We start from the raw sequence: 20,541 nt of genomic DNA on the forward strand, positions 1-20,541 counted from the left end.
TTATGGAAATTGGCACTCATATCATGTCGTGTCATTTATATCAAAATGGCTGAAATGAGTTGCATGTTTCATATTCTCAGTATTTTTTTTTTTTTTTAAGCACGAATTGCAGTTTTTAATTTTAAGAGATACAAAACAAGAAAATTTTAAAATATTTAGACATTGCTGGGTTATATGACAATGTCAACATTAAAACTACTTGAAAATTGTGTGCATCACTATATTCACACTCTGTCTTGGGTACAGTTTGGTCGTTAAGAAAGAAATTTGTGCTGAAATATAATTTTGTAACACGTACTTTTACTACATTGGCAAATGCAGTCCAGTATTAGGGGTTAAAGGTGCACATAAGTATTGTTACATATTTATAATTGGAATTTTTTTTTCATACACCAGCTTGCTGTTCATTTAGACTCAATACGTTATTCACCAGTTAAGCATAAGTTGGCTAATAGACATCACCTATTGTCCGATGTGAGAGACCAGTAAGTTTTGAAACAGCTGTTACAACAGTGTATTGAGTATTTGAATAAATTAAAGATTCACCTTTCTGGTGATGCTATTTATATTAAAATGATATTAGCAATTCAGGTCAGGTCATGGATAATGGTATCATCTCTAATGAAAGTGTAAGCCTAAGCTTTAAAGACAGGATTGTCAGTCTATCACTGGAGGGACAAAGGCATTCCTGAAATAGAAATTATTTTGAATTAGTAATGTGTAGTTTTTAAAAGCAAATTTTTTTTTTTTTTTATGATTTATATATAACATTGCAGACATATCAATGATATTTTTGTTAGTAGACTTTTAGCAATCTGCATGAAGTTTCCAATTTTAGTTCCTTTTTTGCTGATAACTAGCCTCCATTAATTTAATGTATCTATATTTCCTCTGAATTGTTATAAAATAACTGTCTGTTAAGCCTTCTGAAAATATATATAATACAAAAGAACACAAGATCACTAACAGTTTTATTTTTAAAACATCTGATAACACGTTTCAAAAAATATTTATTTTTGTTAAACTCAAAATATTTTTATTTTAAGTTATTTTTAATAATGAGAAATAAAATTGACTATCATCAAGTTGCAAAGGGGCACCACTGGTGGTTTCCACATCAAGCTACATTGCAGTTTAAACATGCTTTCAGAAAGTATGCATCTTTAATGAAGTTTCAATCAGCTAATGTCCCTGCTGTAAAGCTTGTGAATCACCACTGTCTTTTATTTCATATTGCAGCAGTTCTACGTTGTTGATAAAATGTAATAACATGCTGTTTTAAACCCTGTCGCATGTTAAGATTTAAAAAGTTATCCAAAACCTTTTTTTTTTTGGAGGGGGAAGAATATGAATCATTACAGTATTTATGTTTAATTGTTTTTTATATGTATTTCATATGCTGAATCGGGGTCATGGTTTATCTTCAGGGTCAATATCTTGGTGACTGAAGGTTTATTGTTATTGTAATAACTTCCAATGATGTAATATATAAGAGCCTGTAGTAATTTCATATGTTTTTTGATGTGAAAACATCTGTGGTGGCACTGGAGTAAAACTGATTGGTAATGAAATTTTCTTACAGATATGATGCAACTTCCTCTTAGGTGGCTGTTAGATTTTAAATGATGCAAATGACATCACTTCCTAAATGGCATTAATGATAACTCAGTCACTAATGTTGATTCAGGAGAGTAAGTTCATACTAAGATACAGAAATGATGTCACTTCCTAAATGGGCACCTCCGTAGCCAGATGGGCAGGAGCAGCAGTGCGTAGCACACGCTCCTTGATTAGACCGGGGTTTGAGCCCATGGCCACTAAATACGGAGGGGACGGAAAGGTTAGGGAATGACCACTGCATATCCCTGGAGCAATGTGGCCTTGGTCACTAATGCTCCTAAAAACCAAATAACAACCTCCTAAATGATGTTAACTCAGTCACTGATGTTGATTCGGTAGAGTAAGCAGTGGGTAGTAATATTAGCATTAGTATTAGTAAAGGCATGATGCAAGAAAGCAAGCTTATACAGCATCAGCCAAAAAAACAACCCTTCCCATTTCACCCATCCATTCACTCAAATGTTTGTCTAGTTCTGCCTTGAATTTATTAAAGCTGTCAACTTCTACAATGACAGATGGAAGTTTGTTCCTGCAATCAACCATCTGCTGACTAAAGGCAAATTTCTGCACATCTACTCTTCAATTTATGTCCCCTCAGGTGATTAATCTGGGCTAGAGGAAGAATCCCATCAGCATTCGACTTGCTCAAGCCATTCAAAACCTTATGCACCTCAATCAGATCGCCTTGCAGTTGGCTAATCTCCAGACACAGTAATTTGCAGAACTTAAGCCTTTCTTCGTAAGAGCAACCCTTTGTTCCATTCACTAATCTTGTTGTCCTTCTCTGTACTCATTCCAGCAGCTCTATATCCTTCTTGAAATGAGGCCTCCAGACCTGTATACAGTACTCAAGGAGTGGCCTGACCATTGTCTTATACAACGGGATAATCACCTCCTTATCCCTGCTAGAAAAATTCCTGTATATCATTGACAAGACACCACAAGCAGACTATCTGCACTGCTCAGAAAACTTTGTTATCTGACTGCACAATTACTCCCAGGTTCTTTTCATTCTCTACCACCCTGAGTGTAGTACCATACAGCTGATACTTTACTCTGCGGTTATTGCTACCCATATGCAGTACTTTACAATTGTCAATGTTAAACTTAAGTTGCCACCTCTCAGCCCATCTGCTCATCTTTTCTAGATCCTGTTGCAGTAGCGTACTGTCATTAGTGTCATTAACAACTCTGCCAACCTTCGTATCGTCTGCAAACTTAGACATTAAGCCTGATATACGTTCGTCATATCATTAATAAATACAAAAAACAACAACAGGCCCAACACCGAACCCTGAGGGACTCCACTAATAACATTAGTCCACGAAGAGCAGTGTCCATTGATTACCACTCTATCTTCTCCCACTCAATCCTATCATTGTTTGGCACATAATGGCCGTTAGCTGCTGTTGCACCGTAAAACCTCCAACAACAACTCCCACTCAACCATCCCTTTATCCATAGCAGCAATTTGCCCTTAAGCCATACTGTTCCAATTTGTACAGTAATCTTCCATGTGCAACAGTATCAAAAGCTTTCCTAAGATCCAAGTATATGAAATTTAAACAGTTTTGATTCAAGAATGCAACAATAAAACAACCACTTGAACAAACAACAATCATTTCTTGCAGTAGTTTTTGGTTATAATGTCATACTAGTGTACAAATGGATTTCGCTAACTATTGAATTGTAAAAATACCAAATCTAATTTCAGTTAACAACCTAAAAGAGTACTTCAAAGATTGCTAAAACTCCAGCTGAGAGAAATCGAGAAAAGTATGAAAGAATAAAAACTTCAAAGCCACCGAAGAAGCCTCCCTTGTCGACAAAATAGCGAGGTCAAAAACATAGAGAATGAACAAAAATGCAGAGTTTAATAAAATCTGCTTCTCGAGATTTTGATCAACATCAACCTTCTGCATCGACTTCTCATGAAGAAGCTGTACTGTCAACGTCATGAAATTATATTCAAAAACTTCCTGAAGATTTCGATCTAGACAATTTGAGTTCAAATGAATTTTGTCCTTTCCTAGCATTTACCTTGGTCAGTATCAAGAGTTCACAGATAATTTAAAAGTTACACTTTTTAATGGCATCGAGTGAACTTCATCGTATAGATCAGCTTAGAGTGACACCTTATCGTCTTCTTTATATGGCCATGAAAATAATGAGACTAAGAACTCAAGATTTGTTAAGAGTTGCTTTTAAATATGTCAGAAAAGACATATTTAAAAGCAACCTTTACTTATTGGCAAACCATACTTAATAACCACTAATATTGACGTGTCTGGCTAATGGAGCTTTAGAAAAATTGGCATGTATTGAATATGATGAAGAGACTAAATTTATTAAACATCTTTGGTTTAAATTTCCAGGATCACCTGCTGTGGGTCTCCTTGCTAGAACGAAGGCTCGTTGGTTTGCTATGGCTCTTCTAAATCAAGAAATTGATTTAGAAGCCCTACTGATCGCAAGAAGAACACGAGTGTTTCGCTGAATAACAACAGAACGATCTTGGCTAAACAAAATAATTTTTCACTAATACCGGCTTGTGCTATCGCCATCCATAAATCTCAGGGAGGTACTTTTGGTTCTGTAGTTTATGAATACAAGAAATATCACAAACAACAACTAGTTTATGTTGCATTATCTCGAGTTACCAATATCAATGATCTTTACACTATTGCTGCAAATGGAAAAAAGAAATTTTATCATTGACTGAGAAACATTACATCCACTCTTGCACTTCAAGCTGAAATGACCAGGTTGTTGAGTAATCCTCTACTTACCATGCAAGGTACTGTATACGAGTTCATCAGTAAACGACAAGATCTTTCCATTCTAATGTTAAATTGTCAAAGTTTATGTGCTCAAAGTGGCAATCTCACTGATGCAGTCACCCAAAAATCCAATTTACTTGTACTTTCTGAAACATCGCTAAATAAGAAAGAAGTGAGTATACCTAACGTCGATTATGTCATTCAATTCAAATGAGAAGATCAACAAGCTGACCATGTAGCAATTTGTCATAAGAGAGAAAATTGTACTCATGTTGTTACTTTTCATATGGAAGTGATTTATCAACAAACTGTTGAAAAATCGGTGAGTGTTAGACCTGTTGGAGACATTTGTGCAGCTGAATGCCTTCTTCCTGATGGTCAAATGATATTGTCGTTAGTCATTTACATTTCACCTAACCAAAAGATCGAACACATCATTGAATTCATCCATTTTGTTTTACTTCCTTACACGATTGAAGGAGCTGCACTGCTACAACAATTTTCTCACAAAAAAAGTGACTGGCATGGATGTTTTCACATAAAATAAAGTACCTTTCGTGCATACAGGGCACACATGCTGCTTTTTTTTTCTTTCCCGTTTACTGTGACTACTTAAAACTAAGTTATTTCCGGACGTGTTCTCCCGTGTTTGCAGATATTTTATAGGTTTTTTTTTAATGAAAACTCCAAACACAAGTGGTATTAGAACCTATGATACTAAGTACCGTGCATGGGCTGAAAGTTGAGATGAAAGATGATACTTGTTGATATTACACTTGAACTTCTGTAGATTCTAATTTTCAAGAAATACATATGAAGGAAAGTTTTTCCAGAAAACTTGAATGAATAAATGAGGAAGAAGAAAAGTTGGTTCGTGAGTTTGAAGTGGGACAGTAAAAGGATGTTGACTGGTTGCAGTATGTTTTTGGACAGCTTTGGAAGAGAATTATAGAACCGAATTCAGATGAACAGTTCCCGTGTAAGTACCTATAGAAATGGCATGTAGCAGAAATGGAATATCTATGAGACAGAGTGGAGAGACCATTAGAGATGAGTCGTTAATTAATCTAACTGCCCAGATGTGGGAACAATATTCCATGGTAGGGTGGATTTGTGATTTGTACAGAGCTGAAAAGCTGTTTGGAAGAAAAGTAACACTGAGAGGGAAAGAGAAAACCCAATTTTTTAGATGCAGAGGAAGCAATATTTGTAATGTGCGTAAGTCAAGAGAGATTAGAAGTCAGGGTAATCCCCAATACAGATATATGATCATAAGCACTGCGAAAGCAAAAATAAGAGTAGGAGTGTGTTATAGGCCTAATGACTCGAATGAGTACAATGAACAATTGTACAGAGAAATAGAGTGGGCTAGTAAATCGGAATGTCTTATAATGGGGGATTTTAACTTCCCAGATATTGACTGGAACTTGTGGGTTGGTCACTCACACACTAGTCAGACTTTTGTGGATTTATTGGATGATTGTTTTCTGCAGCAGCATGTTCGAGAGGCAACCAGAGAAAGTAATACTCTTGATCTGGTTATCAGCAGTGATCATTCGTGTATTAAGAATTTGCAGATAAAGGAACCACTAGGTGGCAGTGATCACAGTGTGCTGATGTGGGATTTACTTAAAGATTTAATTACCATCAGGGGTAAAGGAAAGGGTTTTTGCTTCCATAGAGGTGAGTACAGTGGGATCAACTGACAATGTTACCAACAGTAAATTCTAAGTGGGAAGCATTCAAGGAATTAATCGTGGATGGTACTAAAAGTTTCATACCTATTAAGAAATATTGTTCAAGGTTTAGGCCTAAATGGTTATCTAATGAACTAATGAGACTCGTGACAGAGAAGAAAAATGCATGGGATGTATATAAATTATCAAGTGACTCAGAAGCCTATGTCAGATATAAGCTAGTCTGTAATCAGGTCACAAAAGAGGTTAGGCAGGCAAAGGCAGATTACGAGAAATCCTTGGCAAAAGATGCTAAGAAAAACAGCAAGGATTTCTTTACTTATATAAACTCTAAAAGGAAGGGGATGAATCTGATTGGTCCACTTGACATCGATGGTTCGACTGTTGATGATCCTGCTCAGATAGCAAACAAACTGAATGAGAATTTTGCATCTACATTCACACATGAGGAATTATTAAGGTTTGAAAATGGCAGAAGGTTATCAAATTGTAGCAGGATACTTAATGATTTTGTAATAACTGAAAGCAAAGTGGAGGAGAAATTGTTGAAGTTAAACATAAGAAAAGCATCTGGGGTGGATGGGATCTATCCAGTTATATTAAAGGAGGCGGCAAAGCAACTAAGCAAACCCTTAGCCATAATTATGAACGCATCCTTGGATTCAGGGGAGGTCCCCACGGACTGGAGAAGTGCAAATGTATCCCCAATTCACAAAGGGGGATCGAAGGGTGACACGAGTAATTACAGACCAGTTAGTTTAACTTCTGTTCCGGGTAAAATAATGGAGTCACTGGTTAAAGATGCATTGCAGGATCATCTAGACAAGACTGCAGCAATAATTCAGACACAGCATGGGTTTGTTAAGGGAAAGTCTTGTCTGACAAATTTGATAGGATATTATGATGTGGTTACAAAGGAACTGGATGCAAAAAATAATTTTGATATCATATATTTGGATTTCAGGAAAGCTTTTGACACTGTTGCACATGGAAGACTATTGCACAAATTGGAGCAGAATGGTATTAAGGGTAAGTTGCTACAATGGATTAAAGGATGGCTAAGTGGGAGAAGACAGAGGGTGGTAATCAATGGGTGCTGCTCTTCGTGGACTAATGTTATTAGTGGAGTCCCACAGGATTCGGTGTTAGGTCCACTGTTATTTTGTATATTTTTCAATGATATTGATGAAGGTATATCAGGCTTAATGTCGAAGTTTGCAGATGATACAAAGATTGGCAGAGTTGTTAATGACAGTAATGGCAGTGTGCTACTGCAACAGGATCTAGATAATTTGGGCAGATGGGCTAGGAAGTGGCAACTGAAGTTTAACCTTGACAAATGCAAAGTACTGCATATGGGTAGAAGTAACTCCAGAGAAACGTACCGTGTGGTACTACACTTAAGGTGGTAGAAAATGAAAAAGACCTGGGAGTAATTGTGCAGTCAGATATGAAGTTTTCTGAGCAATGCAGACAGGCTGCCAGGGCAGGTCATGGGGTTTTGTCAATGATATATAGGAATTTTGCTAGCAGGGAGAAGGAGGTGATTGTCCCTCTGTATAAGGCAATGGTCAGGCCAAGCCTTGAGTACTGCGTACAGTTCTGGAGGCCTCATTTTAGGAAGGATGTAGATTTACTTGAGCGTGTACAGAGAAGGGCAACAAGATTGTTGAGGGGAATGAAGGGTTCCTCTTACCAAGAGAGGCCTAAGTTCTGCAAATTGCAGTGGCTGGAGGCTAGGCACTTGCGTGGTGATCTGATTGAGGTATATAAGGCTTTGAATGGGTTGAGCACGCTGTTCAGATTATGAACCTAAGGGGACATAAATTCAAATTAAGAAAAGACAGATGTAGAATAGATGTGCGGAAATTTGCCTTTAGCCAGCGGGTGGTTAATTGCTGGAACAAACTTCCATCTGTCGTTGTGGAAGGTGACAGGTTATATAAATTTAAGGAGGAACTGGACAGGCATTTGGAGGGAATGGTGTGATTTTTTTTTTTTTTTTTTTTTTTTTGGCTGATGCTGCATAAGCTCATACACTTGGTTTCTTGCATCACATGCCACTATTACTACTACCTAGACATTGGAGGTATGACTTTGTGGTAGCTGTGTTTGCCTTTTGCTATACCTTGAATATGGTGAGCTGCAGATCAAAACGTTTTAGTGTATTTCATTATACCATGATGAATATATTGGAATTACACCTCAGAAGCCTGCTCAAGTATAGTACCACATTTTCCTAAATTGCACCTATTGAGAATTGGACAATTTAATGAGGGATTTAGATCTGACTGTATCCATTGTAAAGCTCTGATATCTACTAAAAGAAATCTACTGGATCCCAGCTACAAGACTTTTCCACATAGAGAAAAATGACATGTCATTTATTTGTACTGGATCCCAGCTACAAGACTTTTCCACATAGCGAAAAATGACATGTCATTTATTTGTTTTTTTATGCTGTTGCTATTATTTTGAGTTGACTGGTCTTTTTGAAAATTCTGGTTACAATCCAGACAAGTGGTTTCTTTTCTTAGACAGCGCTAAGTAAAACTTTGAAAACTGTTGCCTGCTTCACAATGAGAATATGCACTCATAGATTACTGTTACACACTCTGTTGATATTAAAGAAGACTGTGGAAATGTGAAGCATGTGTCAGAGAAGATCTTGATCTTCTCTGACATATGCTTTCATGTATACAAGGTATCTCAAAAATATTGGTGCAAACGTTTAGGGGAGGTAGGTAACATCTAAAGGAATGTGAATCGCATAGGAACCCATAACCGGAAACGTCACGGGAAAGTAGTAGCAGAGGCACAAGAAGCAGTAATTAGTGGCAAACATTTATTTGACATAATATTAACAATGGAGTACGAGATGGATGCATTTCATGATGTTACAACAGATGCTCGAAGGTTCCACCACGAGACGCGATGCATGCGTGACACCAACGCAGCATGGATTGGCGGATATGGTTGAACACACCTGGAGTTTTTGACAGTAGCAGCAGCGCAGACGAGTCTCACCACGAGATCCATTTCCGTCTCCACAGGCGATTCATACATGATAGATTTGAAGACTCCCCACAGAAGGCCCCGGGTGCCAAGCGATTGTGACTGAGCGATTTCTCTGTGCTATTACTGCGATTTCTCAAAAGTGATTTATAGTTATTTTGCGTTCTTCACGTTAATAAATCTATTCATTTAAAAACAGCTCTTGTTACAAAAACACTTGTACAGAGCAAGAAAGGAAAGGCACCTTTCTTTATTTCTTCTAGTTTACTACTAACCACTTACTACTTTTCGCTTGGTCACACCAGGCACTGCTCCTGCCTCCCCGTGGCGGGGCCGGTAACCTTGGCAGAAAAGTTCATCTGCCAGGGGCTAAGAGGAGCCAACATGGAACAAAGTATGTTTCCAGCTTTAGAGCCGTCGAGCTGTCGGCCAAACACAGAAAATGACCATGATTCGTCGCAAGCAAAGAGGTTGAAAACCAATCCCTCGGCGACAGACATACCTGCATTCTTAATTATGCACTCACTATCTGACCAGCCTCTCAGTAAGCTATCCCCTTTTTTAATCCAAAAACACCTGGAAAGTATTGCAGGGTCTCCCAAGACGGTTAAGAGACTGCAATCAGGGGACTTACTTATTGAAACTATAAATGGCAGACACTCTGAAAAATTACTGAAAAAGACAACTTTCGCTGGTATTCCAGTGAAAGTAACTCCACATGCAACCCTAAATACCTCAAAGGGTGTAATATCTAGTTGGGACCTGATGAATGTGACGGAGGAAGAAATTAAAGAAGAGCTTCAGGAACAAAATGTGATTGCTGTAAAAAGAATTATGATAAAAAAAGACAGTATTCTCACACCTACCAGAAATATCATTCTTACATTCAACAGTCCAAGCCTACCCTCATCAGTAAAAGCTGGATATCTACTTTGCCGCACTCGTCCGTTCATACCCAATCCGTTGAGATGTTATAAATGCCAGAAGTATGGCCACTCTCAAACAACATGCAGAAGCAATCCAGTTTGTCCCAACTGTGGTTCGTCCGATCACATTCAAAGTGATTGTACGGTGAAAGAAATGATCTGTCCCAACTGCAAAGGCAACCATCCGGCCTACTCTAAGACATGTGAGAGGTGGAAAACAGAGAAAAAAATTGTGAAATATAAAGTTGAAAACAGAGTTAGTTATCAGGAGGCTAGAAAATTAATAGCACCGAGTATACCTAACCGTACCTATGCCAATATTACAAAAAAATACCAAACCATTGCCACACAAACCGATGTTACCGTTCCTTCAAACACTTCTATCTCTGACTGGGCTCGAGCTGTTCTCTCTCAGCAACAGTCCAATGCCGTTAAGCACACAGACCAAGCAAATAATACGCCTCTCACAATACCAGCAAAATCACAATCTCCGCCAGTGAATGCCACTACAAATAATGATAGTTCAACTTCGAAAAAGATTATCCAGGACAAATCGATGGAGGCAGAGTATCCATCCAAACAGGAAGATCCAATTCTGGAAATATTTGCTGAAGAAGAGATGGACACTGGTCGCCCTTCCTTTCCGAAAAGAGACAAACCAAAGCCAGAACGCCATAAGACAGCCACGTCAGGTACAGCTTCTTCCTCTAAATTCAAATAATGTCTAACATCTTGCAATGGAATTGCAGAGGCTTTCGTGGAAACATTGACGACATCTGTTATTTAATTAATCGCTACTCTCCAGTTGGTTTCTGCCTGCAAGAAACCTATTTAACTCCTCAAATTTCCATTTCCATCAAAAACTACTCGGTCTATAGACGAGATCGGAATACATCCGATTCTGCTCGAGGTGGTGTAGCTATTTTAATTAATACAAGGATTCCAGCTAAGCAAATTACTCTCCAAACCCAAATCGAAGCAGTCGCTGTGCGTCTGATTACTCAGACTGCATTCACTCTAGTCTCAGTTTATCTCCCACCAAATCAAGCTTACTCTTATAATGATCTTAAAGAACTTTTATTGCAGCTACCCTCCCCTATCTGCCTGCTAGGGGATTTCAACGGCCACCACCCTTTATGGGGTTCATCTAAATTAGACAGACGCGGCAGATTGATTGAAACTTTACTGGAAAAAGAAAACCTCACTCTTCTTAACAGTGGCTCGCACACCCATATACAGTTACCCAATGGACAGACTTCTGCCATTGACCTATCGATTTGCTCCCCGATACTATTTTCAGCTATGCAATGGTCCACTCTGGATGATCCCATGGGCAGTGACCATGTTCCAATTGTTTGTAATCTGTTGACTACACAACCACCATTAGATGAACCCTGCAGGAAATGGAAATTCTCTAAAGCCAATTGGGCCAAATTTCAATCAGCAATCACTCTTGACAAAAAAACTATTCAATTACAGCCCATAGATGAAGTTACTGATTATATTACATCCCGTCTTTTAGTTGCAGCTAAGTACTCAACTCCATTATCAAATCCCCCGTCCCGACGGCATTTCAACTACTGGTGGAACGAAGAGTGCACAAAAGCAAAGAAGGAAAAAAATAAAGCATTTAATTTATTCCGTCGATCTCCAACCACAGCTAATCTAATTAGCTACAAGAAACTAAGGGCAAAGGCGCGTTACATTCAAAAGCAGGCCAAGAAACATTCTTGGACTAGGTTCGCATCAACTATCAATAGAAACACGGACTCCAGACTAATATGAAAAAAATTAGGCAGCTGTCTGGTAAGTTTCCAACTGTTCCTTCTCCAATTCTCTCCTGCAATGGGCAAGAACTCTCTGCTCCTCTAGATGTAGCCAATGCCTTGGGCAAAACCTTTGCTCAAATATCGGCTGCATCAAATTACACTCCAAAATTCCAGAAAATTAAGACTGCCACCGAACAGAGACCAATCAACTTTCGAACCTCACTATCACTTCCCTATAATCAGCCTCTGCAATATTGTGAACTTTTACAGGCCATCAGAACAACACGAAACAGTGCCCCTGGGCCAGATGGCATATATTATGTCATGCTGCAGCATCTTGATGACAAAAACTTACAACTGCTTCTAATCTTTTTTAACCGGATCTTCCTGGAAAATATTTATCCAACCTCTTGGCACCATGCTACAGTTTTGGCGTTTTTGAAACCTGGAAAAGATCCCTCCAATTCTAATAGTTACAGACCAATATCTCTGTCAAGTTGCCTTGGTAAAATTCTGGAAAAAATGATCCATAGTCGACTCACTTGGATCATTGAAACTCAACATCTACTGAGTAATTGTCAACATGGCTTTCGCAAAAACAGGTCATCCCTAGATCTGATGATCAAGGCGGAATCTGAAATTCGCAATGCCTTTGTGAAAAACGAACACCTTGTCATGGTCTCCATTGATATAGAGAAGGCATTTGATACTACCTGGCGGTATGGCATTCTCAGTGACCTATATAATCTTGGTCTACGAGGCAACCTACCCATATTTATTAGGAACTTCCTCAAGAGCCGATCTTTCCAGGTGAGATATCAAAATTCCCTTTCTGCTACATTCTCGCAGGAAGAAGGAATACCGCAAGGATCAGTTTTGAGTGCAACATTGTTTGCCCTTAGAATTGATTCCATTACAAAAGTACTCCCAAATACTGTAGAGGCTTACCTGTATGCTGATGATCTTGCTATTTCTTGCCATTCTCAGAACATGAGATCTATCGAAAGGCAATTGCAGATGTCCCTCAATAAAGTTCAAAAGTGGGCTGAGCTGAATGGATATCGTCTCTCCCAACAGAAAACAATTGCGATCCACTTTTGCTGTCAACGCAAATTGCATGCTGATCCTGAACTTCGGATTTCAAATTCCACCATTCCGATTGCCAGCAATATGAAATTTTTGGGACTAATCCTGGACAGTAAGCTCAATTTCTTTGAGCATGTTAAATCAATACGTACTGCCTGTCTTAAAAAGATCAACATACTAAGAGCTTTATCTGCCCTCTCTTGGGGAGCAGATCGTACAACTTTGCTGCTCCTATATAGAGCATTGATTAGATCCCGTTTAGATTATGGTGCTCCAGTTTATGATTCTGCCCGAAGGAGTGTGCTACGCTGGCTGGATCCTATTCAACACAATGCACTGCGGATTGCAATTGGTGCATACAGGACATCTCCAACTCAGAGCCTATACATTGAAGCTCATGAGCCCCCTTTGCATCTTCGTAGAAAAATGTTATTACTTAAATATGCAGCCAAAATACAAACTTGCTATTCGCATCCTATTCAGTCATACCTTTTTGATCAACCACTGGTGAATCTCTACAGAAATAAACCAAGTAAAATCCAACCGGCTGGCCTACGGCTCCTTGAAATATCGCAGAACTGGAATGTTCGTCTCCACAATAGGGAACAGATAAAGAATTACGCTCATCCACCATGGACCACCTTTCCTCAACTGACCTCTGATACCTATTTCCTTCAATGGGGAAAGAATTGCCTACCGGCAGTGACTGTGCAACAACTCCATGCTAGCCATATTCAAACCTATGCCGACTTCTTACCGATATATACGGATGGTTCCAAATCTCTGTCAACTGTTGGAGCAGCAGCAGTGTTTCCCTCTGCTATCATATCAGCTTCTCTTCCACCTGAATATAGCAACTTTTCAGCAGAACTGTATGCAATACAGTTAGCTCTAGAAAATTTGAATTTACATCCATCTGCAAAATATATAGTTTATACTGACTCTCTCAGCTCAATCAAAGCAATGCAGAATACATCTCAAAAGAATCACCATATTGTAATAAAAATCAGGAGTTTGTTATTGCAGATTTATGATCGTCAACAACTAGTGAAGTTTTGCTGGATTCCAGCACATTCAGGCATAAAAGGGAATGAAGTGGCTGATATATCTGCCAAAAGTCCAAATTCAGACCTAACTTCTGTCCCTATTCCAGCGCCCGATTATAATATCTTAATTCAAGCAGCATGCATTACACAGTGGACAGAATTATGGCATAACCAAACGAATAACAAACTTTTCCAGCTGAAACAAAACCCAAAGTTCTGGCATTCCAGCAATCAGACAGTGCGGCGCGAAGAAGTGGTACTCACACGAATGAGAATAGGACACACCCATCTGACTCACCTCCACCTACTAATGGGCGATGATCCTCCTCAATGTCCACACTGCTTAGAACATCTAACAGTCAAACACATTCTGATTGACTGTCCGCAGTATCAACAACATCGAGATGCAATACTTCAAAATATGGATAATCATTCAGAAACATTGACATTACATCATATTATTGGAGAGGATGCAAATGTTAACAAACTTTTCTGCTTTTTAAAACAAATCGGAGTGTATCATCTTTTATAAATAGGCTACAGAACTGAAAATAATTTAAACTGGATTATTTTTTAATATTCCTAAGAATAGGCGCACTATAGCCATAGCAGCTAATGCGCCAATAAACACCCATACCACACACACACACACTCCCCACAGAAAGAAATCAAGGCTCGATAAATCAGGTGAGCATGGGGGCAGGCAATGGGTCCACCACGGCCAATCCATCGACGCCCAAAACGCCTGTTGAAATGGTCACGAACACACCTTCCATAATGGGCAGGCACCCCACATTTTGAAACTAAATGTTGTGTCTCACGTTTGCGGGAACATCGTCAAGTAACCCTGGTAGAACTTGTTCAAGAAAGATCCGATATTTAGCGGAGTTCATGCAGTATGGGCCGACTAAGCAGTCACTGACCATACCTGCCCACACATTTATTGTGAAGCGATGTGTGAGCATTGTGCTGATTGAATAAGCCTCATCCTTGAACAAAACATAGGCTGGAAAATTCAAGTCTTGAACACTTTCTTGGAGAAACCACTGCACAAAAGCGGGGAGCAATAACTGAACCTTTTTGAGATGAAAGGGGTGTAAGGAATCGCCGTGCCAGACATGTTGTACACTGCAATGAGACACTCCTGAGGCAACGGCATGTGTGCTTGTAGTAGGATTATTCTGGATGGCATTCAACACATTTTCTTCCATGGCGTGAGTTCGCGTCGAACATGGTCTGCCCGCACTACTCCTGTTACCTCTAAATGACCCATGTGTGTGTGTGTGTGTGTATGGAAGACACATTATCATATTCCATATATATGTGGAATCATATCTTACACATTCTCATATTCCACATACGCATACGCGTGCGCACACACACACACACACAGAGAGGCAACCCCCGTATAACACGGTACTTCTACAATTTTGATAAATTGTGGCAATCCCCGCACATCATGGTACTTATATAACAATTTTGCTCTAACACGGTTAGAGAATTTTGGTAAACCTCGCATAACTAGGTATTTTTGAGCTTTTGTGCAGGGAAAACCCTGCTATTATGTTGGATGTATTTTTCGTTTCCACTCATTTTGAATGCCTACTGTTGACTCGCTAGTCAAAAAAAAATTATTGAGAAATGCTTGTATTTTATTTTGTTGAGAAATTCCCGTGTTACGTTCTGTGCTATTGAACTTGTGGAAAAATCTAGATTTCAAAGTTTTATTACTATTGGATAGCACACCAGGCCATCCATAAGATTTAAGTCATCCAAATGTTGAAGTTATGTTCCTACCACCACAGTTGTACTGGGTTAACACAACTTCTTTCATTCAGTTGTTAGATCAAGGCATTATATCCACCTTTAAAACTCATTCCATCAGAAAATTGTTACAATGGATTTTGGAAAAAAATGATTTTGAATCTATTGAAGTAATGAAGGCATGGAAACATTTCTCAATTGTGGACTATATCAGAATCATATCTTTATCACTAAAGGAAGTAAAACCATCAACATTAAATGTGTGTGGGAAAATGTATGGCCAGAGTCGGTTCATTTAGGAAATATGATCGAACGAACAGAAAACAGAATCGGTGCTATAGTAGAACTTGCTATGTCAGTAGGAAGGGAAGATTTTAATGATATGACTATTGAAGCCCTCGTGGGTAGCACAGTTGATAGAATCGCCCTCCTCCCCCACACTGGCTGGAAAAGACCCAAGTTCGAATCCCGCCGATGAAGGGAGGAATTTTTATGGGTCTTTTTCACAACGTGGTTGAGTTAGTTGGGCTCGGGCAGCATGGTTTTTTCTCCCGGAAACTTGTGTTTTCCTTCCAGCAAAACAGAAAATCAACCTCGGAATACACACAATTTATAGACACAGACTAACATGGTCTTATTCGCCGATGCTGCTAAAAAAATAAAAAAAAGATATGATTACTGAAGATGGTCAAGAATTACTGGTAGAAAAAGAAGCCGGCATAGTGAATTTGGTGCAAACGGCTTCGGAGGTAAAATCAAATCAATTTAGATGATGATATCACAGATGAAAATTCTAAACTTCCAAATTTTACACTAAAAAGCATAGAGGAAGGCAAAGTTAGCCGAGCAATTAGAATCTTATTTTTTGAATGCAGATTCTTGAATGAAAGGAGCCCAAAGTTCAGAAGGGAGCTTCAAAAATGCTTAATTCCATATGATGAAATTCACAAAGATTTATCAAGCAAAAGCAAACCCAGATTACTGATTTTTTAAAGAGAACAGAAGATACGTGAAATCTAGAATGGTCTATTTTTGTTAGATTTTCGAACATAAACCCCCCATTTTTGTACTTTTTCTTAGTCCTGTATAACGTGGTTTCACACAACACAACATTTTACAGGAACCTAATAACCGTGTTATAAAAAGTGGGTTACCTGTATATGGAATATGAAACTTCATGATGATGATGGGCTCTTGGGTTTGCAAGTGGTTTCACCAAATTCCCTTGTTTTCTCTACTGCTCAGTACCATAGGAGAAGAGAATGCCTCACAAAATTGATGATGGCACACAATATAGTAAACAATCCCTTGATTCCAAGAAATAAAGTCTAACTTCCAGCACTCCATATCAACCTGAGACTGGCCAATTTGTTAAAGCATTAGATCCTCAAGGTGACACCTTCAAACACATAGTCTCTGTTTTCAAAATTGTCTCATACAAAAGTGAAAGGTAGCATATTTATTGGTTAACAAGTTAAGCAGATGTTGACTGAAATGCCGAGCAGCATTTTGCATTATAGTGATTGGCTTTCTTGGTACCATTAAGAGTGAAAATGACAAAGAAGTGGTTGACCAGCTAATTGAAAATTACAGCAAAATGTCAGTTGAGCTCCATTATTTTCATTCTCATCTGGTGGAGAGAAATTCCTCCAGGACATACAATCAATGGAGAAGAGACGCCAAGGAAGGTGGTATGAAGCTATGATGGGCAACTATTATATCTGGTTCTTGGTTCAGGATGATCATGCTGACCACAAAAGACAAAGATGTTCAATTGTACATTTTTAAGGAAATTTTTTTTAATTAATCAGGGAGGGTTTCTAATTTTTAATTTGTGATTGTTTCTTAGCTTGTTATTTACTTATAGCAAAGATTAATACTCCATTTTGTACAGAAGCTAAACATTGCTAATAGATTTGATATAGTATTATTGCATATTTATTTTTCTTTCATTACTGAGAAAACTATTGATGCCATACAAAAACTAAGATCATATTCGGAATCAAGCATACCCAAATTCATAAAGAAACATAAAAAAAATGCAGATAATCAGAACTTTTTTGAAACTTTTTTATTTAATGTTTTAGTTTAATTCTTAGATTATTTAAATTAAATTGCTATTTATTAATTTTGTGATTTTTGCATTTATAAATTTGCCTTCTTTCAGCAGACAGTTCCATCTATAAATAGTTCCATTAGTCCATTCAGTACTCAGCCTGGACCAGTGAATGATATAAATCCTCGTTCTGCTTATGGGCCAGGTAAGAATCCCTATGCATGTTAATCAGTGTATGGTTTCCCACATGTATACTATTGTTCTACTGGCAAGTGTACATCTTTTCATATCAAGCCAGTGATAAAAGGAGCACTCAGTGGTAAAAAATAAGATACTTCCTGACTTTTATTTTTATTTATTTTTTTTAATTTACCCCACCTCTGGCAGCATGAATTACACGATGTTCTTGAATTCATGTTTGAATTGACTTTGCCATATTTATATATGCAGTTGGGAAGACTTGAAAATGCATATTATTTTCATCAAGGATCCTGTCATGTCTGGTTAGGTTTATCAGATTTTCCCCTTTGCAACTGGTATGGGAACTTTTCTCAACCATTTCTTCGCAGAACCCGTTACAACTTGAGGTAAAAGTTTTTAACACTGCTGCTATCACAGATTTTGTATTCTTTTGATTCAAAATCATTGTTATCGCAACTGCTACTATGCTATCATAACGTATTTCCTTTTTTATACGAAAATTTTTACCTCTACACCTTCTTTTGTCTTTAAGAAAGTTGATAGTTCTAGAAAAATTACCCCATTGGGAAAGAACCTATGTGCATGAGAAATTAAACTTTTCTGGAATTTTTTTAATATGCCTTTTTCTAATTACTTCCATTATTCCTACCTTAATTATTGATTGAGCGAAACATATGGAGGCATGACTGCACTTATCGGCTTTATTAGCCATAAGTGCAGTCATGCCTCCAGATGTTAATCTCGTTTGTATAACTTTAGCAAGAATTTTTTTATTGGAAGCAAATTTCATTTTTAACCCAGAAGTCCCAAAAAAGATGGGATTACAAATTAACTAGAACAAAAGATTCATCAAAATGTTTTACACCCAGTAGTGTTTATTTCACTATGGTGGTGCAAATTAGTCTCGAACTATTAGGCTTCTGATAATTATTTTCTTCAGTGCTATCCTATTTCCAGTTAGATTTTTAGTCATAAAAATCAAAGTAATCAAGTAATTGATTACTTGAAATCATCAATTCACCTTCCACTAGGCTTGTTATATTTCTGTATGCCTGTATCATGTCACGTTTGCATCTCTTATTTTTGGATATTTGTTATTACCCCAAGATTTCTTCTTATTTCCTCATTTGAAATATGGTCTTGTTATTGCTTTCATCTTTTAGTTTCATTTATTTGCCCAAAACTCTCTTTATGAAGATTTTAGTTTTTGAATAATCCCTTGATAAGAAATAAAAATCCAGCTGCTCTTTGCCCTGTAAGTTATATTATGCTTGAAGGCTAATTTTGTCTTTTAGCTAATTGCTTTTTAACTCCAAATTAATTTAACTGACTTTCTACGAGTTCTGCTTTATTTATTCCGTTGTTTAGTTCCATGTCTTACTTCCATTTTCAATAAAGACTGTTCCTAGATACCAAAAATTACTAACTTGTTCCATTTTTTGTTACGTAGGCTATAATCTAAATTTTCCTTGTCTTTCCTGCCAGTGCAAGTATATATCCCTTGTTCGTTTTGATTAGTATTAGTAATAGCCATATGGTGCAAGGAAGCCTAAGGCTTATACTGCACTAGCCAAAAAAAAATAAGAGTGAAATAATAATAATAATAATAATAATAATAAAAAAATAAAATAAATAATTAATAAATAATAAAATAAAAGGTAATAGACAACCTATGCATTTCCCTCCTCTCATAGGTAACTATCCAGCTGATCTTTGAATTTCCCCAAACTGTCATCCTCTACCACCCATGTAGGTAACTTATTCCAGTAATTTATATAACTCGCTGGCTAAAATAAAACTTCCTACAATCCAGTCTAAACTTCTTCCCCTGTAACTTCAGTTTATGGCCCTTAGTTCTAGGATTATTTATAACCGTGAAAATTTCATCCTCATTCATTTTGTCTTAGCCTCTCAGAGACTTAAACACCTCAATCAAGTTTCCTCTAAGATGCCTAGTTTCCAAGGCTGTGCAACCCACGTATTCAAAGTCTCTCCTCATATGGATGTCTGTTTGCTGATCTCATCAGGCGAGTTACCCATCTTTGGACCCTTTCAAGAAGCTCAATGTCTGTTTTTTCAGATGAGATCTCCATACTTGAACACAGTATTCCAATTGTGGTCTTACAATTGCTTTACACAGTGGGATTATGTCCTCCCTATCTCTACAGGATAGCGTTCGATAAATCATCGATCGGCCACCATGGGCTTTCCTGGCTGCCTGTTTACACTGTTCAGAAAACTTCATATCTGCCCATACTGTAACTCCAAGACCCCTTTCCTCCTCCTCCTCCACTGTTTTTAATTCAACCCCACCAAGTGTTTAATTTATTTGTGAGTTGCTATTCCTCAAAAGTTAGCAGCATTAAAACATAAATGTCACTTCTCTGACCATCTCTGAAGTCTGTTCAAGTCATCCTTAAGGAGCTCTGCTTAGCACTGATCATTAACAACTCTGCCAAACTTTCGCCTTCTATCCCTTTGTCGATGTCATTTATGAAAATGAGAAACACAGTGGTCCAAGAACCGATCCTTGAGGGATCCCACTCGTGACATTACACCAATCTGAAGAATATCCTTTAAT

General features: G+C 37.9%; 1 protein-coding gene across 2 annotated transcripts in view; it reads left to right on the forward strand.

Moving 5' to 3' along the window:
• CstF64 (cleavage stimulation factor subunit 2 CstF64) overlaps window positions 1–20,541 on the forward strand; it is a 183,957-nt gene that overhangs the window by 117,412 nt on the left and 46,004 nt on the right. Inside the window, exon 8 of one of the 2 annotated variants that reach the window (XM_090375422.1) lies at window positions 17,871–17,964. In XM_090375422.1, the coding sequence (XP_090231548.1) occupies window positions 17,871–17,964 (94 nt within the window). The remainder of the gene's footprint in view (window positions 1–17,870; window positions 17,965–20,541) is intronic. The other variant, XM_090375428.1, reaches the window with a different exon arrangement.

The sequence above is a fragment of the Mastigoproctus giganteus genome, chromosome 1 (assembly GCF_048544385.1).
Source record: "Mastigoproctus giganteus isolate SK-2022 chromosome 1, ASM4854438v1, whole genome shotgun sequence".
Lineage (NCBI taxonomy): Eukaryota > Metazoa > Arthropoda > Arachnida > Uropygi > Thelyphonidae > Mastigoproctus > Mastigoproctus giganteus.